Raw genomic sequence first — 24,982 nt, 5'->3', positions numbered from 1 at the left:
GAGGAAATGGTTTCGATTTGTGCAACATTCTCCGTTACGCTTGAATTTGCTTAAACTAATTTGATTTTTTTTTTGCTGTTTGTTTGGATATTTTCTGTGAATACTCCGGTAAATTTAGTTCTATTACAAGCTTTACAAACTAAGAGTTACTGAATAATTCCTTCAACTAAAAGTCTAAACCACACACAACTGTTCTAGAATTCGAAAAAGAATTCAGCAAAAAGCATATAAATTTTTAACTAAAATATATAAAGCTTAACCTTAACTCTATAAAGATTCAAAATATTATTATAGAAAAAAACCAATATTGCTAATAAAAGTAAAAACAAAAAATACATATTATATAAATTATAAAAAGTTTTTTTTGAAAAATTGACTTTGTTAAAGGGAAAGATTCACTGCACAATTCTCTTTGTAATGTAGTTCCGACCGTAAAATGTTGAATAGCCGAGATAGTTGAATCCTCGAGAGAACTAAAGTGCAGATGATGCAGTTGCTGCTTTTAATCTTATTCATACCATACTCTTTTTTTCACTCTCGAGAGAAGTTCTTTCGTGAATATCTTGATAACGATCTGCGTCTTAGATTCCATAAAAGACTTCGGATTAAAGGAAAAACATTCAAAGAAACGGAATATCAGCTATCTAACACTGGTTGTTTGTCACTACCAGATTTAATTTGATTCTGAAAATATAACTCAATGAAAAAAGAGAGAAAAATCTTAGTAGATATTTATTATTAAGGTATACATATAACAGATTTGTTTGAAAACTCTCCGGAGCTAATAGTTTATATTAACAGTTTCTTTACTATCGTAAGTAATCAAATAGATATTACAAATATTTGGAATTTTAAATATATTATAAAAAACACATATATAAATCAAATACAGAATGGATATATAAATGCCTCAATCAGGTATATCTGTTTCATATTTTGCTCGCAAAAAGTAAATGTTTGTGTAAACAATCAAGCAGAAATCAAGAACTCGCACGTTCCAGTTATATTTCTAGCTGCCTCGTGCAAGCTTTCCGTACCGGTTTTTTTTTTTACCGTTCCATGCGCAGGAGGATAATCCAATGTCTGTTTTATTATTTTCAAACGATTCACGTTAACTCGTTGAATAATACGATATGAATCGATAATATTCTTTTTTCGATAATCCGCGAAAGATTGCAGAAATTGAATTGCGTCGTTATGGAGAAAAATAATTATTCTAAGAGAATTTACAGAGCAAACGTGGGCATGACACTTTGCGAAAATTATTTGCTGAGAGTTTATTCATTTTTCACAGGTTGCTAATTGCTTAACAAAAGATCTGTCGAGCATCACGTTTCTCTATGCCGGTTCATTTTTTCTATCAGTTACTGCTCCATGTTTATTTATTATTTCACTAGAGGGAAAAATTAAGCTTCTCATAAAAAAAAATAACGCAGCGAATACATGCAGATTACAAGCACTTGTTTCGCATACAATCTCCTTTATTGCAGTGATCATCAGCTCTTTTCAACCTTCGTTCTATTTTCCAGATATATTCCCGGAGATTGTAAAATTAAAATTAATTTGACAAATTAGTGGTTAATTCTTAACGCTTGTGTTCACGCGACTGATTCGTTCGGAGTATCAAACAATTAAAAACAAATTCATGAGATCGAACCGGCAGTTAATTTGAAGGACAAAAGAGACAGAGCCAGGATTAAACCCGGTTTCCGAACCGCCCACGATATCAAGGAACGTCATCCATGGCGAAAGGCACACATGCACGTCAGGAGCTTAAAATCGCCCCCGATGGCCTCTCGAGATACGCAAGGGCCGTTTATTAATACCGTATCCGTCGGAATATACGGCCCTACTGCTTTGTATAAATTAGCGCAGTGGGGCGCGCTTAACAAGCTCTGGACGAGAAGGCGCGCTCCTGAAATACGATATCGGGGCTGACCGTCCACTATAACGAGGACATGTGCCCACTTATTTCCTCTCTCGTCAGTGAATCCGACTCGGCACGGACAAGGTCAAGACTGCATTAGAAGTGTGAGAGATTGTACGCCTTGTGTACATCCCATCTAATCCGCTGTATCTCCGGCTATTAAGTTTCATCGTAACCTACGGAATCCAAAAGATCCAAAACATTAACTTGAGTGCTATACAGAAAATTACTTATTTAATTTTTTGTTCATCTTCAGTAATTATTGTTATTTATAATAATATTTTAATTAATATATGTAATAACAAGATTTTCAATCTTTGAGATTTTTCAAACCTATAATCTTATAATCAAAATCTGTAGATTTCTGAAACACAGTGAATACGTGAGAGAAATTAAGCAATTGTTCCAACGTAGTTTCTATTACTATACAAATTTTTGAAAATGAAAGGGTTGAGTAGTCACCAGCTCTTTGCTCAAAAGGATTTATTTAACTTTGCGATGGATTTCGATAAAATAAATTTACCTTTGTCGGCTTGAATTATTCTAATATTAACAGAATTTTAAAGAAAGAATGAAATTAAAATTGATACTAAAGACACTCTACATTAATGACGCATTTTAATCGTGATTTTACATCTAAATGACTTTAAATTTTTAATTTTCTAAAAAAGAATAGCAATACCTATATAAATCATTTATATAAATCCTGAAATTTAAATAAAAAGGAGCTAGCGATAAAGATACCCACGAACAACGCATTTCGTTTGAATGCATGATTCTGAAGTTTTAAAAGAATCCCTATAGAGATAGAGACAGATAGTGAGAGAAAAGAGAGAAAAAGAAAGAGAGAGAGAAAGAGAGGGTGTAAAATATTCAAACTCTCTTAAAAGGTGAATCTCAAGGGATAAAAGATCTTTCCTAAGCGGACTATTTCAACGCCTTGTGATATCAAACCAAAATAGCGCCGTGCCTTCTCGTAGATTCATTAAGAAAATCTTAATTTATAAGTATAACAAAGGTGCTAAGATGAAGGATATTACAGCTTCAAAATTAATGCTTTCACTTACTATATATACCTAAATAAATGTACTTTTTGTATAATAAACAAATTATATGAAATATGTAAAAATTAATCTACTGTTAATAACTTGTGAAATTTATTTTTTATTTAAAATTATATTTACAACTATGCATGTATAATAAATTTAAAGATTTGTTATTTGCTCTTTATTAATTTATATTTTTTAGTTCTACGTTAGCATTAAAAAGTGCAAAATCTACATGTAATATTAATTATAATATTAATTTATTAATTTCTCATAGCGTACTGTATGAATAATTTGTTTAGTCTCTAATCATAAAATATTAATTCAACAATTTATATTTAATAAGTTTTTGCTTTATAGTTTTGCGAAATTATAAGTTATTTATAAAATTACATAACATAGTGTATAATTAATCGTATTACGTTTGACAACTTTATTTTCTCTCGACCGTTAAATTGTAGCACTGATGATACATAAAAATATTCGTGCAATTTATTTTATTTTAATATAACATTCAGAATGCTGTTAAGAATCTTATCAATACAGTTTCAGACTTTTTATCGCATATTTGGTCGTAAGAAAAACGACAAAAAACTAACATAATTTTACAACAAACAAAGTAAGAGAAGTCATTAAATAACAATTAAACTGGTAACAAGTTGGTAGTCAGATACAATCTTGAAAATATCGTGAGACACGTAAAGTCTAATCACCGCACGATTTCTGCCTTGAATTTATTTTGATGACAAAAAAAGACGAGACAAAAAACAATTTTTTATCACGTATTACACTAAATAAAACATTTTAACACATACAACTCAGATAACAAACCCAATGAAATTAAAAAAGTAAAAAATTAATAAGATTAATAATATAAATGTGACAATAAAATAAAAATTAATATATTAATAAATTATTGATTATATTAATTCTTTTAGAAATAAAAAATTATAAAAAATGTACAGTTTAACAATAAATAGGGGTTTAGAGTAAAATCTAAAAATAGGAAAATTGCTAGCGTTTTTTTTTTTTTTAATTAAAGGTTCGTAATTTATAAAACGGGTCTTTGAAAGTTGAGTGCTGAAGCAGTCCGACGGGAAGTCGACGCTGATCAAATTACAATTCACAGCGTGGCAAACATGCTCTCGACGTTAGAATGACGATGAGAAGAATGTCGTTGGTGCGCTTTCGGTTTCCATTACGAGAATGCCCATGGCTAGTTGTGTTCTTCCGCAGCATTTTTTCCTCCTCAAACAACTCTTTTCACACCCGTTTACTTGGTCTCTTGTAAAAAGCCACATTGATGGCATTATTGTCCCTGCTGTCTCCTCTCGACGACATGCCTTTGCGTCTCAGATTTAGCTATCCTACCCGCCACTTTACCTTGACCTTATATTTCCGATAGCAAAAGAAATTCTACAAAGAAAAAATACACATCACTCCAATTGACAGATTGATAGTTGTCACGATTATCAATTTGAATTAGTGAATATTGAAAACAAAAGGAAATAATAAAACATTGATGAGATTATCAATTGATACCAAACAGACTTTAGTATAAACTTAATGCCTACAAATTTAGTTTAGCGCTATAAACACTAATTTAATTTAATACTTTTATAAAAAATTATAATTATTTATTTAATTGCTATAAAAAAGTTAATTGTAAATATATAACAAATTTATTTAGTTAAAAAAGACACAAAACTGAAATATTCTTTATAATTTTATACTAAGAAAGGTAAAATTCTAATGAGATGAAAAATTAATTGTTAACCTAAATTAAATATTACATTGCATAAATATAAAATTTCAGAGAAATCACGTGCAGTTATCAATCAATGGGAAAAGAATATTCATTGATGCGCATGCATTTGGTTTGGTCGATCAAAATACGCACGTGTGGCTTCTGAGAGAAATATTTGCTATAGGATTGACGAGAGTAATCGAATTACTGTGCTTCATTCGCATGCGCGGGTTACGTAATCCTCACGTCTCGGTAATAATTACAGAAATGGAAATAAAATTGCACACTTTTTCACGTTGTAATTAAGCCGCAACGCAAAGCGAGTCATCTAAATGCACCGTGGAATCACTTACTTAATTAAAAATTAAATTAACGAGGGGACCAGTAATGTCGTCCCTTTTTGATCATAAAGACATCATTAAAATGTAAAGTACTGAGACTGCTTGGGTTATTAATATGTCAATTCACGAATTATGCAAGCTGTGAAAGGGAGCATTGTCAATACCGTGAATTATGAAATGACGTACAGTTCGCGTTCTAAACTATACTTTATACAGGAAATTTTTTTCATTGCCGCTTTTCTTGCATGTTCTCTTGGCTAATGTAGTTTTTCTGTAAAAACTTTTTATTCGACATCTCTATTTTTTATATCGAATTTTCGATATCTCTACGATAATTTAAATCTTTTTTAGTGCAGTAAAATAAAAGAACAGTATGAATAAAAATTGTTTTGTTGTTATAAGCAAAGAAAAGTTATAGAAAAAAAATGTTAGGTATGTTAAACTGAAAATTGTAACATGTTCAAACGTTTCCGAGTTAAATGTTTCGGATGATCGTGTTAAATAAATTTGTTTTGAGTAGCAAATTTGCGCAGAGGGCTTGTTTAGTCTCTGCTCTATATCTTGCAAGACATCATGCAAGGAAGTCAACAGCAAAGCACGCTTCGTGCGAGTTTAATTTGAGCGACCGTGCATACAATGTTCCCGCGATAACTATCAAGGCAACCAAGATCCCTATCATCTTGGAACAATTATAGGTTTGCGCCATCACGTTGCTTAACAACCTCTCTCCGTTATTGTCGTGTTTTCGTAGCTGCCCTACCATCCTGACTTCAATAATCGAGCTTAGTGGGAAAAAGCTATTTCTCAAAAGCGAAAGACATGACTTATGAACAGCCAAAATGACGTCAAAAGTTATCACGCTATTTTTCTAATCCCTTACTTTGGAATATTATGTATTGATATGTGTCAGTACGTACAAAAATTACCGCTAGTATATGTATATACAATATATATATATATACTTTTTTTTTAAATTACAAATAATAAATAAATCTGAGAACAAAATTTTTGTTTGATTTCTAATAATTATGCTATTACAAATTAAAATTGTATAAATTAAACAAATCCATAAATTAGACAAAAATAAAAATTATTTAAAAATACAATTAGTTACGATGAATGACAGATAGCCACATATAATCGATGGATCAAATATCAAACTTATAATATTTTAAAAACTTGCTTGCTTGTTATTTTGAGCTTAAACATGCACACGTCATGTTAAAATTCCGATGTAGAGAGAGAGAGAGAGAGAGAGAGAAAAGAGAGAGAGCATCGATAGCGATCGATAGTTTCGCGAGATTGTGAAACTGGGCATATACGTGACGGTGAAAAAATCACTGGGCTAATAAGGTAGTGCACGGAATACAAAGTACGGAAATAAGGTTTTATTTGCGAATGCAAATTGCACAATATGCATTGATATATTGCGAAATTTTTTTTCTCTTGATTTACTTTCATTAAAGTATTTAAAGACAAAACACAAATGTTATTGTCATTGAAAAATATTTACCCGCTTTGTTTTTCTTAATTAAATTGAAGAAGAATAAATTTTAATTTTTTTTTTTTATAAACTTCTAGATGTTGGGCTTAATAATAATCTTGATGATTCAAAATTATACATTCTACACGGTATAAAGAAAATGTAGAACGAATTTTAAGCGTATAAAAAAATATACATAAAAATCAGAATGAGTAAATACTTTAGAGCAATAGTATGTGCATTTAATGATATAACAGCAATGCAAATCAATATTATTCAAATCTACATTCATAAGTATCTATTAAAAAAATTCTTTATATAAATATAAATAAAATAGATAAGTAATAACAAAATTATCTTGAGATATCTAAAAATAGCTATAAGAAATTTTACAAAATTTTTTTAAACATCTTCTAGACAACTTTTAAACATCTAAAAATATCTTAAAAATATTTTTAATAAAACATTTTTTAAATATGTCCAAAACGACGTTTTCTCACAGATAACATTAATTATTTGGATTCATCTACGATTAAAATGCTTGTTCAAATATAAACGTGTTTTGTGACAGGTAATTAATTTAGAAACACGGTATTAATTACAACGTGTAATTTTATATTATATAGTATCATGTTTATCACATGACTGAATATTTAATTGGTATTTATTACATAATTTGTTATAACTATTTGTTATAGAGAACTAATCAATTTCTACATTGCAACACGATATAAAAACGATTTATTGCTTAATTTACATCGTAAAAAAAGATAACTTTGGGAATTTTATTATTTAACTACAAAAAATTTTAAAATGTTTTTAGACCTATATTTTCAGACGTTCACTGTAACCCCTTAATTACAGTGTTCAAGAAACAGATGGATCCTTTTTCGAAAGTTTCACCGCGTTATCTTGGAAGCAGGAGAATCGAAGACTCGTTGTTCTTCAGGAAGTGGAAGCAAGAGCGAAAGAACCGCCACCGCCGTCCAGAAATTCGAGTTTGACCTCACAACCATATCGGCTCAGTAAAAAAGAGGTAAGCGCTATCGCAATTTTCACTCATTTTTTATATAACAATACACAATTTTTGTTTGTTTTATCATAAAAATTTTACGTTGCTGTTTCAACCGTTTTTTAATGCCAATTTCTGGGAACTAGAATTTTTGATTTGCTGCTGTGTATTTTATTTTATAATTTAAACATTTTTACTTTATTGTTAAACAAATGGTGCGAAAAATTTTTCGCTTTCGCGCTACGACTGAATCGCGTGCAACCTAACGCCGTTACATTTAACACACGTCATCACGGTTTCAACGAGCTTTGCATGCGGACGAGTAGTTACGTCTGTTCCGTTTGAAGTATTATTTTAAGTAGATAAAGTCTGTCGAATCATGCGGGTCAAACGGTCGCGCTCATTCGCTGATCAAACTAATAGGTAGAAAATCTATAATGAGAGTGCGTCGTCTTTCCGATTTGCTAACTGTAATGCGGGAATGAATAAAATCCGTATTTCCAACTCCGACGTTCCAATTTCAAATCTCAAAACTTCGATTTTAAATTCAATTGCTCTGTAATTCCTTAATCGTTATTTACTAGTTCGTATAATTATCTGTCCAATAAAATTGATAGAAAATATATCATCCAAATAACATTAAATGCGCATATATTTGAAGGGAGATATAGTTATTAATTTAAATCTATACAGAGAATATAGTAATGTAATATTGAATAAATGCAATATTAAATGCGACAACTTTGCCATATTAATAAAAATTATTTTAAAATTTCACGAAAACTTATATCTTTGCCACGCTACGGAGAAGTATAAATTCTAATAAATTCTAGACATTATATATATTTGTAAATGCATGAAACTGTGAATTCTTGTGAATTTATAGGTCTATATATTTTTCGGATTTGCGATAGGTTACGGATCCAAATGTCGTAAACTTACGTATCCGCTATCTGCGGTGAAATATGTCTTGCTGTGGGTCCTCCAGATATCCGCTCAATTTTTCGCACTGTGTCGTTTCGTACACAAGCTCTCACGACTCTCTCGTAGAATAAATATCCAAGCGGAAAAACACCTTCAAGTGAATAGCGTTTCCACGAGAGCTCGCAAGTTTTCAACGAAGTTCTCGTGTCAAGCTCTGCTCATCATTTTAGCGTACCCTTCTCTTCCATTTCCCTTGGATACAATATTTCTGTGTGATACCTGACTCTTTTTAATCTTCACATTCACTGTCCCATCCTTCTTTGGTGTATAAAGGTTGCTATGAATATTTCAAGAGAAATTAATTGACGAAAAGCCGATGCCGCTCGATGAAAGAGAAAAGAGGGACATGTTTCTTCTGTCATCGAAAAGTGACACGAAATAGAAAATCTGCTCCATAAATTCATTCATTGAGCTTACTTTTTTGCTCTCATCATTCATAACATCTTTTATTTGTCCAAATATAAATATAAAAATATGAATAGAAAAAGAATAATGTGATACTTTGACTGACAAACGTGTTTTCCTCTCTTTACAAATCAGTTTGTTAAGATATTTATTAAATTTAATAATTTTGTACTATCTAAACGAAATAATAATTAATAGTGTGTGTTTTTGTATTTTCTCGAAGTAAACGGCATTGCCTAAGTTACGAGAACGCGACGCTTCTTAGATTTATATCCTATCTCCAGTGAAATGAGTTTGTACTCTTCTTCGTATAATGAATATTGCATTGCTTCAAATTCCTACAAAAAGTAGCAGAGAAACTCGTCCGTTTAGTTAGACAAAGGAAATCTTTAACTTAATAGTCTTCTAACAGAATTTCTCCTATATATTGTTACTGGAGGAATTCGTAGCATTTTGTTCATGCTTAATATTACTGTTCTTTAGTTTTCCTAGATAAATTGCTTCTAATAATTATTATAATTGTGCAATAAAATAACTTTTGTAATATCAATTTTAATAAAATAATTGTAGTATTGTTATTTTGTACTATTGCTAAAAATTATGAGAAAAATGTTCTATAAATTCTTTTATATTTATTAAAAAATTTGAAATATTTATCTTGGTTAATTTATACTTTAAATTTTAAAATAAAGTGTAAAATATAAATAAGAAAGTTGATACTAATAAATATTCCATACTTTAAAAGAAATTTGCAAAATTGTTGCAGAGAATTTAAAAGCTGTATGACTTTATATGTACTTATACTACTTGTATATACTTGTGCTATTTATACTTGATCCTGTCTAATACAAAAATATCAATTATGCGTAAAGCTTATTATCTGCTGAATATTATTAAAAGATGGGAATACATTTCTTAGATGGAGCAATTGTACATAGAAGTTCTTTACACGATTGCAAACACTGTGGGCGCCAGTACAGGGCAATACGCGCACTACAAAGAGGATCTGTATCGATACGCCCAAGAAGCCTTTGGAGTCCCACAGGATCAGCATCGACGATATCTCAATATTGCCTCGGAAGAAAAGGTACCTATATTCGTTTATAACTTCTCTCTCGAATGCTCTGCAATATCATTACTCTTCTGTGAAAATTGTGTCATTGAAGCATCATTATTTGTGCCGCAATAAAAACTAAATAATATGTAATTTATTTACTGTTGCAGCCACCCATTGTTGTGCTAAGTGTGGTGGTCATTGAAGCCGATGGTCTCGAAGCGAAGGACGTCAATGGTAGGTTCAGTCAGTTCTGTATTCCACTGAGATTATTACTTGCGTTAAAAACGGCTGAGAATACTGGCTCTCTCTGGTGGAACTAAGCTTCCACCAGAGGCAGCAAATAAATAACAAAATCATATTCCACACGGTTAGCTTAAAGAGCAAACAGTTAAAACTTTGCCTTAACAAAATTTTAACTCAGTTAAAACTTAGTTATGTGATAATATTTAATCTTGAAAAAATTTCAACGTTGCAGTAAACGTTATCTTGTCTCGAAATTATTGCTGAGAAGGAATACGTAACATAATAAACGTTTGTATAAAAAATTACATTTAAAATATTATTAGAAAATACAACGAAGAGAATAAATCAGAGGTTATATACAAAGCTCCTTTTACTAAAAGAGTATTGTTACGTTCTTTAGGATTCAGCGATCCTTACTGCATGCTGGGAATACAGCCCGGCAACCCAGGTGCACCATTGAGCCCACAAACGAATTTAACAGCGCATTCGCCGCATACACCCCCTGCGTCTCCGAGGCAAACAATTCGCACCCTTTCTGACGGCGGCGAGATCGAGAATTCCCACCATGAGAAACTTCGGAAACATCACAGGTAAGTTGATGTGTGTGACGCGGAAAAAATAATTTAATTAATTAAATTTTCATGTCAAAAGTATACGGGAATACGTAAACGTTTTGTAAATACATTGTTATAATTTCTGCAATTTTTGTTTGACAATCAATTATTATAATTAGGAAAGATGTGAGCAAATCTTATCACGTTTAGCTAGGACGTCTAGATTTTTAATCTAGTCTGGTGATAAATATTGTTAATTATTCTAAATAAAATTATTGCTCACGTTTATGGAAGTTATTTTTTACTTCTACTAGGAAGTATGTCAGTAATGTAAACATCAAATTGAACTTTCCCCTTTCGAATTATTTTCTATCCTGCAAAACCGTTATTTATATTATTAATATTATCAATATGATCAAAATTAATGATGCAATGTGTTCTGCTCTCTCGAATTTACCATTAATTATAAAAAATTGCACCATATCACATGTCAGCGGTAAAATTGATGGCACGCTACTTAAGATAAGTGCACACTTGAGAGTAGAAATTAATATTGCAGAAAATAATGCATAACCAAAAGGGTAAAATGCACTTACATCAAGGAAATTAAAAAATATTATCCCATGTTTTTCTATTTCCTAATTAACATAATAAACATAATAAACAAAATCTTAAATTCTTTTTTATATTTATCAGTCTAAGAATATATATAAATTTTTGTAAAGTGAATTTCTTAAATATTATTAAAATGTATTATATTATTATATTTATGTAACGATATTTTTATATTATTTAAGAGATAATGTTTAAAATGATTTTATTTAGATTCTAATTTTTGAAGACACTTATGAGTTATGTCTGTGCAAACATATAGATTTATGAACTTATACAATAATATATTGATACAATTAATGCATTTATATAAGTCTAACATAGATTATCATTGCATGGAATTCTACATCCTTTCTCTATTTTTTAATTTAAAAAAACCATTAAAAATAATGCAATCGTTACTGTATTTTTGGAATAACGGAAGATTACGGTTAAAAAATCAGAATATGTCAATCTAAAATGTTATGAATCCGCGATGATATGTGCACTTACTATACGCTAACACCGACGACATTTACGACAATACGACGGAATGTACAATGGACATGCCGGATGCAACAAGTTCTGTGAGCGGGCGAGCAGAGTTCTCCGGAAGGAGAACGGGCAAGAGCATTGAAAGAGCAAGCCCATTTTACTGTATATCTTCCTATATTGTTTCATTCGCCACCTGGTGGTATAAGTAAAGTGATTAATGCAACGGCAACGAGAGCGAACAGTGCGTCACCAGCTGCAACGAGATGCGCGACGTCTGAGAGGTGTCATACTCCGTGTATGCACTTCGTTAACCGCGTGAAATTCCATCCGGATTCTGCGAGAGCGGATGTCATGCTGCATATTGGCATAGAAGATCTGGAAGCCTTGTGAGGAAAACTTGAAATTATATCTCCCGACGACACGATTCGCCAATTAGCATCAAAATTCCAATTTCCGAGATTATCGTGTTACAATACTTAACGTGGATAAAATGAATTCGTGAAACAAGAATCTATTCTATACTTCGAGATTCTATACTTCTATTACTTCGAGATAATTGTAAAGTAACGCGATTTCAATGCAATTTAAAGTTTATTTCATAAGAAAGAAGGATTTATGAAAAGTGGGAGGCTATGTAAAAATAAAGAAAAAAATCCTCTTAGAATATAAACTTTAAAGATGCAGATATTAGATTATAAGATTATACTTTATCATTTCGTATAAGTACTTTTTAATTGATCAATAATAATCATATTATTCTCTGAAGGCGAAAGAGGTAAGTTTGCTCTAAAAAAAAAGTTAAATAACAAAATTTAATGATCGAGGATCGTTAAACTGTTGAATGTTAGAGTCGAATGATGGCGATGACGTTGGTGTTGATGATGGCGAGTTACTAAACTGTTTATTCAAAATCAGTTTCAGGCTTTCATTTAAGCGCAAGGAGCACAGCAGCAGGCGGGAACACCGCGAATCCTTGAGCGGTGCTCTACCCGCGAAGTTTATACGAGCTACCTCGGTGAAGCAGCATACGTTGAGCCCACGTTGGAACGAGAAGTTCCGTTTGTAAGCGAAAACTTTGGGGTCTGTCCCCCTCGTAATTGGCTCTCGCAATGGCGATCCTTTATTAGTCTAACTAGTGCAAATCCGTGTACTCATGCATAACCATACGACGATTCCTCTTTCAGCGACATTGATGACATCAACACGGATATTCTCCATCTGGACATATGGTGAGTTTGCATCGATAACAATTTTCTATTATATTACCAATACGATAAAAGTCTAGAGTAATAATTTGAGAAGATAATTGAAATTGAAATTTCTATGTAAATACGTGAAGTTTTCCAAAATTAAATCAAGCTTTGCGAGACCTGCATCGATGATTCTAGGGACCACGACGACGAATCCTCGGTGTTTGACGCGGTAATCAAACTCAATGAAGTACGAGGTGTGAAAGGGCTCGGACGATTTTTCAAGCAAATCGCACAAAGCGCTAGATCCGGAAGTCAGGATGACTTCCTAGGTTGTGTGAACATCCCTCTGGTGGTAATTGTTTAATTCGTTGAAAATTTATTATTGAATTAGTTTAACCCTCTGACTGTGAACAGAATTATTTTGTATGTTTAAAATTTTTTAAAAATAATATTTAAAATTTAGAAACTGACTGAAAATGCTCGTTAAATTTTCAAAGTCAATTATCTTGAAAAGATCTTTTTAATGAACTTTTTAATTAAGATCTTAATAACCAACATTTATTTGTTTTAAATAGTTTATAGAATTTATTCTGAATTAAACACATTTATAAACATTATCTGCACAATAATTACTGTTTTATGATACAGAATTACATATTGAAAATAAAATTCTAGAATAATACTTAATAATGTATTGTTCTTCCGTAGGATATTCCGAGTACTGGGGTGGATCAATGGTACAAACTTGAAGCGCGCACACAAAGAAGTAACATCCAAGGTAGAATCAGACTGAAATTATGGCTGTCGACGAGAGAAGACCACGGAACATCCGAGGAGGATAATTGGGGCGAGCTGAGGCAACAGGAAAGGCTGTATACAATTTTCCTTAATCATGAAATGAACAAACAAGGGGTACGCATAACCGTATAAAAACTCATACTCGATTCAACGCAAAAGACATATTTACTTCATATATTGAAAAAAAAAATACAACAAAATAATATTTGCCCATAATACAATACATGCGCATTCACGTTATAAACATATTATAACACAAAATTGTGTTGAATGCTACATATCGTGTTATTTACAAGATACATATCATAATAAAATTTAAAACAGCCATTGTAAAAAGTTTCTAAAAAATACAAGGAAAAATGGATAAATAAATTGTTGAATTTATTTTTTTTCAATGTTCTCAAAATGTTAAAAGTTGACGCTCGTGCATAAAAATTATGACGCATTTTAAGATACGTTTTGAAGGAAATCGGGCATATGTCTTTATATGCACTCGCGTGGTTTTCAGGAAGACTTTACTTGGGAATTGTCGCAGACCGCGTTGACAATTTTACATCAACATGCGATACAAGGTGATGTCACCGAGTTGCAGCAGGCTTTGATAAGATGGGTGGCGAGTTCCCGGCAACCCGCCGTCGATCCACGGATGCTTCATCGTCTTCTGCAGGTAACTTGAGTAACCGAAGCAACTTGCATCTTGCCATCTTACATACAGCAATGTTACGAAACTATTAAATAATAATATAATTATAAACTTAAACTATTTCTCAAACTTAGGAACTTGACAGTCGATGGCATACTGAAACTCTGTCGCGCGACGCAGAACAATGTCTGGCGGATTCCTTCAATGATTTCTTAGAAGTATCTTTGAAAAAAGTTAGGCAACATCGAGTATTGTACCCACCTCTGTATAGACCAACTATATCGAGGCTGGATTATCTGCTCAGGTAAATTTATCTTTATAATAAAATGTTCTGTACAATTGCAAATCATTATAAATAAATCATTATAAATTAGAACGATTAGACGTACAAAGCTGCAGATATAAAAAATTATTATAATTTTAGTAACGTGATATAAAAAATTGTATAACAATTATCGTTATTATAGATGTTTGGGACTTCTCTCAAATATGAAAGCCTTTCGAACCTGTTGTCCCTTCAACAAGGAAATTCGTGGCGAAATCATTACCGCTCTCAGAAAAGGAACTCTTGAATGGTAAAAGATGTTTTATAGTAATAAGTCAATAAAATAGTTTTCTAAATAAAATTTATGTTATACTGTATTTTCTTTCACAAATACTTTTATTTGTGAATTAATCTTACGATAGTAAAATGGAATTATAAAGAAATAAAGTTATAAAAAATATAATTCAATGGTGTGACATAAAAATAATGCAACTTTTATTTAACCTTGATTTTAATTTTACAGGTACGAGGATACTAGACAACAGACAATGTGTTACGATCAGGAACCTGATCAGGACATCGACCGAGTTTTGCAAGATTTCACAAATTTAGTTACTGCATTACTAGTCGATTTAGAACAGGGGCTTTTATATTACAACAGTCTTTTTGAAGGGTACGTCTTTCTGTATTCTGCTTTATAAGGCAATATAAATATATATGTAAATAAAAAAAACATAATTAAAAACATAATTCGAAGAATTCTCTCTATTAGTAAATACGAAAATACTAAATCACTTGATTATTCTTTCAATTTTAATTTCTGTATTTTTAACAATGTCTGTAGTACTGTTTTATAATCCACAATATTTTTTGACAGATTTAGAAATTGCAGTGCTTAGAAAACTGTCATTATCATTACATAATAAAAAATGTATCTAAACACAATTTATTAATTTTATGTTTCAGTACGAATGGTGTGCCGTATTTCTCAGCAGTTTACAAGCAACTGGAAAAGCTGGTAAGAATGCAAGTGACAAAAATGTTCTTCATGAACAAGTTATAAAAAATACTTATATAAATAGATTTTTACTTGTGATTTTGCAACAATATCAAATGCGTCAGAGACACACTGTTACATAACACATCATTATTTTTTATTCACTGTGTCGTCGAGCTGGGTGTGCTATGTTTGGCTTAAACGCTTTATTCGAGACGTCGATCGTGCCTGCGAGTGCAAAAAGATCTCATGGAAAAAAGAAGATTAATTTAATTAATTTTTTTCCAAGCCACTCAAATTTTAAAGCAAAAACACTAATTCGAATGTGTTCGAAAGAGAAATTCAATTGAATTTCTAGTTATCAATTACTAATTCTAATTTGACGAAATTATCTAAACATAAATTCGGTCGACGTCCTTGCATTGAAATAACAATACATATTAATGTTTATATATAGAGTGTCCCAAATTTATAGTATATTGCTTTACGAAGATATGAATGGCAATTGAAGACTAAGTATGTTTTATATTGTACAAAATAACGAGCACAATCGAAGAGAAATAAAAGTAAGTTGTAAAATAATTGCAATTATGGTAAGGTTGCATCGGACACGCTGTAAATAAACAAGTCGCAGTGACCTGAAGGGGCCAGGTTAAGAAAAGGCGTGACGACGAATTATAAATGTCCATCAGGTCAGCGCGATTTTACTGTACACGAGATGTTTGTCCATAGCTGGCGGAACACGTGGCGAAACACATGGAGAACACTTCCGAGGTACTTTTTTTCATCGCCACCACAAAATATTAAACTTTCTTTCTCTTTCTTTCCTGTTATCTCTCTGTTTTACTATCGTCTCTAGTTCTTTCTCTCTCTCTCCTTTTCTCTCTCTTTCTTTCTGTTACTTCAAATTTCCTGCATAATGTTAAACTGTTGAAATCGTCGCATATTTTTTATCTGCATACCCATTAAAAAATATGTAAATTAGTTACTGCATTAATGACAAAAAACATTATGGAATTAATTACTACGCATAGCTTAGCTGCATTATACAGCTGTGCTATGGTACGAGCAAAATGAATAATGTATGTAAAAAGTCTATATGAGTATGCAGTTAAGGAAGTAGACGTTATCAACTTAGTAATTAATATTATAATTATATTTTATTGTATGTATATATACAGTTATGTATATTAGTTTTGAGGCGATTAATTCTCTATTTTGATTGGCAGTTTAAACTCGCGATTATAGTATTTGAAGTTCCATATAATTTTTTAATACGAGGAGAGCACACACTTCAATTTTTACACACATAAATACAAAAAGGATACTCGCAAAATGCACAAAACGCTCAATAGTGTGTCGATTTAAATGACTCCGATTGTCGTTACTACGTATATAATATTAACAATATATTTTAGAAGTTTTAAAATAATTTCAAAAATCTATCTTATTAATTTTAGCATACCAATTATGATACAGATTATATTGTACAGACAGCGTGTTTTAATATCAACTAGCAAAACTATAGTTGAATTTTTCTATCGTTTTTCTCTAGACAAGTCAGCTTCGAGTTAACATAAACTCTCTTGATATTATGGTCAAAGAAAACTGCACACTATTGTTTTGTACTATTAAGCATTTGTTAGTTCTTTTCCTTCGTTAGTACATATTCTTCACAGCACTCTCGAATCGCGTAGTCCTCGTGAGTAAAAACTATCGCATATTGCATGCGCCCGTCCAAATCGTTAGTGAGACACAGCTGCACTTGACGCGTACTGATTGCATGCGCTCGCCAGTTTAGCAAATGACGCACTACTCATCTGCCTCTGTGCACTTACTTTTAGCCGCGGTACAGGTGTATTTCTCGTTATACACGATTGCTTAGTTACGCAAAAGCAACTAAAATCAATACGCACTGCGTCGTCCCAGAAAATACCCAGTTTGATAGTGATATACATATATATTATTCCTTAAAATTGTACTTCTCACTGAAATCGCTCTTTGTACATAGATCATTTTAACATTTACAAAGTTTAAAGTATTCAAATGCAAAATAGTTTAATTAAAAAAAAAAATTAATTGCTAGACTGGATTTTTAAATATTACTTCCTGTGATGTTGTTCGGATATCCCAATTAAAATTTATCAACAAGTTACTGTGCATCAATCGGTCTTTCATATATTTAATATGTTTCATTTATTATATATTACACATGACGAGGAATACATTTGTATTTACTTATCGTTTAGCAAAAAATAAATAAACTAAAACAAATTATAAAAATACATTTCTAGGAAATCTCGTATGTACTTTTCAATATTAAGTACCGTTTTAAAAAAATTATTATAATCTCACTTTATTATTTTTTTACACTATATATTATATTAAAAAATATTACATATATATATATATATATATATATATATATATATATATATATATAATTTGTATTGTATAAGTAATATTAATATAATTACAGTTACTTTTTTTTTAAGCAATCATTTTCCTTACACCAGTTGATCTATCACATTATTTTGTGCATTAAAGTATTAAGATATAATTATCAGAAAATAGTTTTCGAAATATTTTATATTAAAATGTGCCAAAATAAATTTAAAGTATTTCGTAAACTAAATGAGTTTCCAATAATATTATTTTAATGCTTTCATGTGAAGAATAGAGAAATCATACTATAAAAAAGATTTGACAATTCCATTAAAAAAATTATCTCTATATGACTTAAAAAAATTAATTTTTTTTGAAAATTGTTTTTACCATTATTTATCCCTCTTCAAAACCATACAACTTTCACCTCAAATAATTTTTACTATTCTTCCTGCAGAAATAACAGTTGTCACACTTTACGTGAGCTACCCAATATATGTATATATATTTATCAAATTTGGAATACCTAATAGATTTAGGAGTAGTCAAATATGTAGAAATATCCATTTTTATGTATTTGAATAACTAAAATTTATTTTTTTAATTATTTCTTGTTAGTTTAAACGGACATAACGCAAAAAATGGAAAGAAATTCATTACTGGTATAGTATCTTAAATTTAAATAATTAAAAATTTATAACTTTAAAAGTCTTCTTACGGTAATTTATTTTTTGCAGGACGACCGAGAATATAAAAGACGCGTAATTTACATTTTTTGCACTTTCAGGAATACTCTCGCGCATCTTTGATTCGACATCCGACGTCTCGCGAGTCCTGATTAAATTTCTTTCGTAGATGCCATAAAACTTCAGTTCTTCGCAAAGTTTTGCAACTATTGGTGTTGAACTTGTTCAATCCTACCGCGAAAAAATTTCAAGAAAACTTGATCGCATAACGCGATTCTTTCTCAATCGCATGTCTTCGTATCGTCTACAAATTCAATCACATTGGGTTAAAATAAATTTAATTAATCGTAAATTTAATAAAATGTTAATATAATTCTATTTTTTTGCTTTATTTCATCAGACACCTGCTAACTAAAACTTAATTGTAAAAATAATCAGGTTTTCCGCAAATTGGGTACAAATGTACTATAAGACTGAAAGGGATACTTGAAACTTCCTGAATATGATACATATTCTCAACTAGTCTCTAAGCAGTTTACCAGAAAGACGCTCGAGAAGTTTTGTAATGCTGACCGCCTGCTATGTTGTACAAGCACAACCCTCATTTATCCTTCTTAACTACATTGCCGGAACTGACATCCGGTACCTCTCTTGAGACCTCTTTTGAGTAAACTCGCAGAGGAGAGAGTCGCACGTCAGTAACACGATAATTTGGCACAAACACGCGAAATTGAACTTTAATAGCTTTACATACAAAATTTCACCGAGATTGCAAATCCGCTTGGGCTCGGCTGAACGATGCATATATAATTCAGCAAATTGTTTTGTGTGAAATATATAATGCGTGGTAGCGCGTAAAATCGGTCTCAATAAAATTATATTTTAGACTCATTTTATATGCATTACATCAAGTTAAATATTTTACGACAGCAAAGAGGATACGCGATCTACATCAAAAGACATTGTAATTTCTCGCTATCTTGAATTGTTTGAAAATATAAGCGTAATTTAATAAAAGCAGGTTATAAAATATAAAAGCATAAAGATGTTAATTAATATTAAAAAGAAAGAAATAAAATAAAAGTTATTAGAATGTAGATTCTTGTAGGGAATTATTACAGTCTTTTAAACTTGTGAAAAATAAAAATTAATGTAAAAATAAATTTACAATAAATATTTAGGACAGATAATAATACTATTCTATAAATTTGTTACTTTGTAACATTTAGACAAAATGTTTGATCGTGTATGATTTTGCAAGCAATTATGTACATATCGCAAAAAGGGCACATACCAAATTCTTTACCCTTTCTAGTAGGGCTTTATCCCACTTTTTTAGTAAAAAAGGTTCGAATTGAAATGGCTACTTAATTAGTTAGTCAAGAAATTTTACCGAACTTTGACACAATGCTTTAAGGATAATTGAGTCGCAAAATACAACAGCATTGTATAATAGCTTAAATAAAGTAATTATTAACAGTAAAATTTTCACCGCTTGAGCGTATGGCTATACGAAGAAGCTGCTCGTGTTTAATTAAAACGATCATTTTCACAGATGCATAACGAGCTTGGTGCAAGGGTCACCACCGCTTGCCTGCAGCTACATGGTCAAAATCGAGACGAAGAATATGTTCTACCACCCGGTGCTGAAATAGGAACGCCGATATTTGAGCTTTATTTAGCACTCCAAGACTTTGTAAAGTAAATATAACGCCTCATTTTACATAAATAAAAAGTAAAAATAATACAAAATATTGTGATTTTCTATACAATTTGTTACTTTTTTTTTTTAGCATGAAAGAAAATTTACCACAATCGGATCACAAAACTCTGGCAATCTGCAAGTATTACGAATGGTTTAGACCAGCTATTGACAAATGGCTAGATCTGGCGAAACTCAAGGCAATTCAAAGAGTGCGAAGAGCTGCGGAACTCGATCGGATCTGCACCGGGGAATATTTCGTCAAACACTGCACATCGGCAATCGACGCCACTGCATGTTTTTACCAAGTAAGTTTGTCAAGTTTTTTTACTTTTGTGATGTGCTTTCTTATTATAAAACAACAAAAATTGTATTTTTATAATAAAAAAATATTAATATTTATTTCTTTTTATCACAGATTAAAGAATTCTGGAAGAAATTAGCGTGGCCTGATCTTATTGGCTCTTATAACTTCGTGTTGAAAGTCATTGACGTAAGTAATGACAATTGTTTCTTAACAATTTTAATATTTAGAATATATTGTTTATACTTCCTTAACAAAAAATTATTTTGAATAAAATTTTCAATGCTCTAAATCAGCGAGATGTTTTGATAATTTGTAAAATATTCATTCGATGGTTCTTTTAATATAAAAACGTATTATAATAATTAAAACTATATAGTACATATTTTTACGCTGTACTGTCACTGTAATAACGCGATATCAAAACATTATTTGCTGTAGGCAATATGCAGCTCCGCCGCTTACTACGCAGAGATAACACATCAGAAACTAGCAGATAGCGGATATTATGAAGAGCATACACCATATAAGACCACAGATGAGGTAATCGCTCAGGTAGAGATTGCTTCGCTTTAGTATACAAACAGTAGTACACTTCCTGCTTCGCAAAGTAGTTTCGTTAAACTACGAGAATATGAGAGATGCGATTACAACTTTGCACGATAAGCAGAGCATGATGCGACGTGCAGCACAAATTCTACTAATGCATTGGTTTATATAAAAAAGCATATCAAGGCTTGTAGGCAGATATTATATGTTACTGATTGATATATATGATATGAATTGAATATAATTAATTTTTATATACAAAGCAATCATATGTACGTATGTATGGATAAGGTAAGTTTTGAATGATATAGATGTCTCCAAGCAAAGTAAAATATACAAAGATATTATTGAGTGAAAAAATAATTAAAGCTTTTATAAACATTTAATTAAAAGACACTGTAAAATAATCCGTTGTTATTGTTCATGAATTCTAAAATGATTTAAATATATGTACATAAAAGTTAAAAAATAATATATTACTAAATTTATAAATTATAAATTATGGAATTTTGGTTCTTTTTCAAGTAAGTTACGAATACAATGTCACATAACATAAATTTAAAAATATTATACATATTGTATAACAGTTATAATTGGGTTTCCAACTTTGAGAATACTACAAAATTTATGGCAATATAAGAAATGCCCCTTACCCAGGGAGAAACGATAAGTCGGATCGATATTGACTCGAAGTCGATGGCGTCGATAATTTTTCCACGTCGAAAAATATCAATCAGATCAACATCGATTAGACGTCGATAGCATTTAAAATTTTTGATTGGTGTGATAAATATACCGTGATACAAAATTTAAAAGTTGCATAAAAAGCTAATTAATTAAAAGTTGCACTAAGAGATTAAATTAAATTAAATTAAAAGTGTACTTTTAAAAGTATTATCTATATTAATTTTTTTAATTACATGATTTCTGGTATGACTTTTCCGTTCTTTAGGTCAATTAAACGACTCCTGAAAAATAATGGAATTAATGTCAAATCGATATGAATTTAATGTCGATAACATCCAAATAGCATCAAAATTCCAACATTTTAAGATCGATGTAGATGTCAAATTTGATTTTATTTCAACCGTCAAAATGATACCGATTTAATGTCGATCCGACTTATCATTTCTCCCTGGGTAGTGTCACACGAGCGAAATAAAAAGAAATACTGTAATTATTAATTTGATAATTAATTCATAATTTATCTGTTTTCAGATGTGCGTAGCTGTCAATGGTCTTGAGTATGTGAGAAGATGGTTATTAACCTTAGGCGAAGAACTACGCGTAGAACAGATTCTGACGGCTTTGGAGACTCAAGCGGGTGAATCTGTTCGAATACAATGGCGAAACGCTATGGTAACACCGCTGGAGCAAACTCCTGGGCAAATGTTACTTTTCATAAATCAAATAGTTTCCAGAATTGGTGCAAAGGTACTTTGAGATCAAATATTGATATAAATGAAAAAAGAATCAAGAATTCCTTGCTTAAGTTTGAAATTGGATTTCTTGATAATCTCTTATTTTATAATTTACAGCTCTATGCTATGCACTCTATACATAATTTCTGTATTATCGCAATCTCTAGATGAGTATCTCGCTGCTCTTTCCTAAAGGTCACCAAGTCAGAGCAGCGTATATATACAGTACAACCCAGTTTTAAACACTGCTGCCGCTTATTAACTTACAAGCATAATTACTATCACGATAAAATCGTTGTAATCTATTAGTGACTGTATTTACAGACGCGTATAAAAGCTGCAATCTATAACTTTTATCTTAGTCATAATTAGTCATACTATAGTATATTCACGCGATAAAAATAGATCTGTAATGGAAAGTTTAAAATAGCTTATACATTTGTTTGCGATTATATGACAATAATGTTGTTTTGTTTGTTTTATACAGATGAGACCACCTCTGAAAAAGACGATGTTTCACCTGGCTTGGTCTCCTGACAGTTTACCAACTATAGAAGCGATCGTACCTCTCGTGGAATATCTAGATGTTCATTTGGTAGCACTTAACTCAGCACTGCTAAGCGCAAATTTCAATCGCGTTCTGCAGGATATTTGGGAGGTGGTCCTTAGTGAATTAGCCAGCCAAATGGATGGAAATGCCGAGGTAATTATTATGTTTTACTATAATTACAAAAATATCTTTTTTTCATGATAATTATCATTGATAATAACATTATCATATTAAGGATAATAATTCTTAATACTTGTATAATTTATTATGAGACATTTCTAAATACATATATTTTTAAAATAAATATTTGTAAATGACTTGAATTACATAAACAACAAAATATATAAAGAGAAAAATGTTATTATTTACAGGATAAGCCAGTAATGTTTTACGAAAGATTGCACGAAGCGCTTGACCTATTAGTAAGATTTTTCAACGCTGATGATAAGGGCTTGCCTTTAGAAGTATTACGTCGTCAGAGTTTTATGAACGCGGAAGAACGCCTTCAGTATCATAGAATGGACACGACATTCTTGATCGATCGATATTATCAGCAACGTCTTCTGGTATATAATATGCGACATTAAAATTTAAATGACTGGCTAAATATAATTATTTTTCTTATTTTATAATAATTTTATTAGACAAATAAGAATATCTTACAAAAATATTAAAAATATTCTTATCCTTGTATTCTCTTTGTTTAGTATTTTTGACAACTATGTTGCATAGAAAAAATAATATATGAAATGTTTGTGTATTACAACGTTTAATTACTGAATCTGCTACATTTATATATTACGTAATGATACATCTATGTATTCATTTTCAGGACCAACTTAACACAACTAGCTATGAATATGGCGTTCTGACGATACGAGCTTATTTGAATCATGATTCACTTTGCGTCGAGATAATAAGTGCCAGAGATGTCATACCATTAGACCCGAATGGATTCAGTGATCCCTTCGTGATAATCGAATTGTTACCGCGGCGAATGTTCGAGTATTGCGCCGAGCAACAAACTAACGTCAAAAAGAGAACTTTAAATCCCATGTTTGACGAGTGTTTCGAATTGTAAGTTCATTATATTTTACACTATTCTAATATTTAATTTAATAATAGAACAATATTTATACATCAAAAGTAATTGCATTCAAGAAGTTTGTTAGGAATCTGGACTTGTTTTATATAATGTATTTAATTATATATTTTATTTATCTTAATTTTTACTAAATTTGTATTGTAAGACATTATATCTCGAGTTACACATAAGACAATAATAATCGACAAAATATATTCCAATGAATGCACACATATAATTTCTTTCAGTTCGGTGAGTGTGGAGCAGTGTCGTGACCCTAAAGCGATGGTTCTTTTTACGGTAATGGACCACGATGTTCTCACGGCGAATGACTTCGCAGGCGAGGCTTTCCTAGGACTGAGTACCATTCCTGGCGTCGCCGACACAAACACCAGCATAGACAATTTCCACGGCCTCAAACATCAGGAACTACCGCTTATGCACCAAAAAAATCGACGTGAGTCGAGATCGAATTTCACAAATATTTAATATTGTAATAATAAAAAGTACTAGTTTAAAT

General features: G+C 31.0%; 1 protein-coding gene across 3 annotated transcripts in view; it reads left to right on the top strand.

Moving 5' to 3' along the window:
• Positions 1-24,982, top strand: part of LOC105205545 (BAI1-associated protein 3) — a 79,209-nt gene that overhangs the window by 52,052 nt on the left and 2,175 nt on the right. Inside the window, exons 4-26 of one of the 3 annotated variants that reach the window (XM_011174942.3) lie at positions 7,409-7,580; positions 9,865-10,032; positions 10,170-10,236; positions 10,646-10,835; positions 12,801-12,947; positions 13,070-13,114; positions 13,274-13,430; positions 13,787-13,990; positions 14,385-14,543; positions 14,654-14,823; positions 14,987-15,094; positions 15,308-15,457; positions 15,751-15,802; positions 16,514-16,555; positions 20,408-20,553; positions 20,646-20,862; positions 20,973-21,047; positions 21,300-21,413; positions 22,626-22,841; positions 23,316-23,531; positions 23,750-23,944; positions 24,211-24,455; positions 24,711-24,919. In XM_011174942.3, coding sequence (XP_011173244.1) covers positions 7,409-7,580; positions 9,865-10,032; positions 10,170-10,236; positions 10,646-10,835; positions 12,801-12,947; positions 13,070-13,114; positions 13,274-13,430; positions 13,787-13,990; positions 14,385-14,543; positions 14,654-14,823; positions 14,987-15,094; positions 15,308-15,457; positions 15,751-15,802; positions 16,514-16,555; positions 20,408-20,553; positions 20,646-20,862; positions 20,973-21,047; positions 21,300-21,413; positions 22,626-22,841; positions 23,316-23,531; positions 23,750-23,944; positions 24,211-24,455; positions 24,711-24,919 — 3,464 coding nt within the window. The remainder of the gene's footprint in view (positions 1-7,408; positions 7,581-9,864; positions 10,033-10,169; positions 10,237-10,645; positions 10,836-12,800; positions 12,948-13,069; positions 13,115-13,273; positions 13,431-13,786; positions 13,991-14,384; positions 14,544-14,653; positions 14,824-14,986; positions 15,095-15,307; positions 15,458-15,750; positions 15,803-16,513; positions 16,556-20,407; positions 20,554-20,645; positions 20,863-20,972; positions 21,048-21,299; positions 21,414-22,625; positions 22,842-23,315; positions 23,532-23,749; positions 23,945-24,210; positions 24,456-24,710; positions 24,920-24,982) is intronic. The other 2 variants (XM_011174951.3, XM_011174957.3) reach the window with 2 other exon arrangements.

Source organism: Solenopsis invicta, chromosome 11 (assembly GCF_016802725.1).
Source record: "Solenopsis invicta isolate M01_SB chromosome 11, UNIL_Sinv_3.0, whole genome shotgun sequence".
Taxonomy (NCBI): Eukaryota; Metazoa; Arthropoda; class Insecta; order Hymenoptera; family Formicidae; genus Solenopsis; species Solenopsis invicta.
Note: the sequence above shows the minus strand (reverse complement) of the source record. Positions and strands in the feature narration are given on the sequence as shown.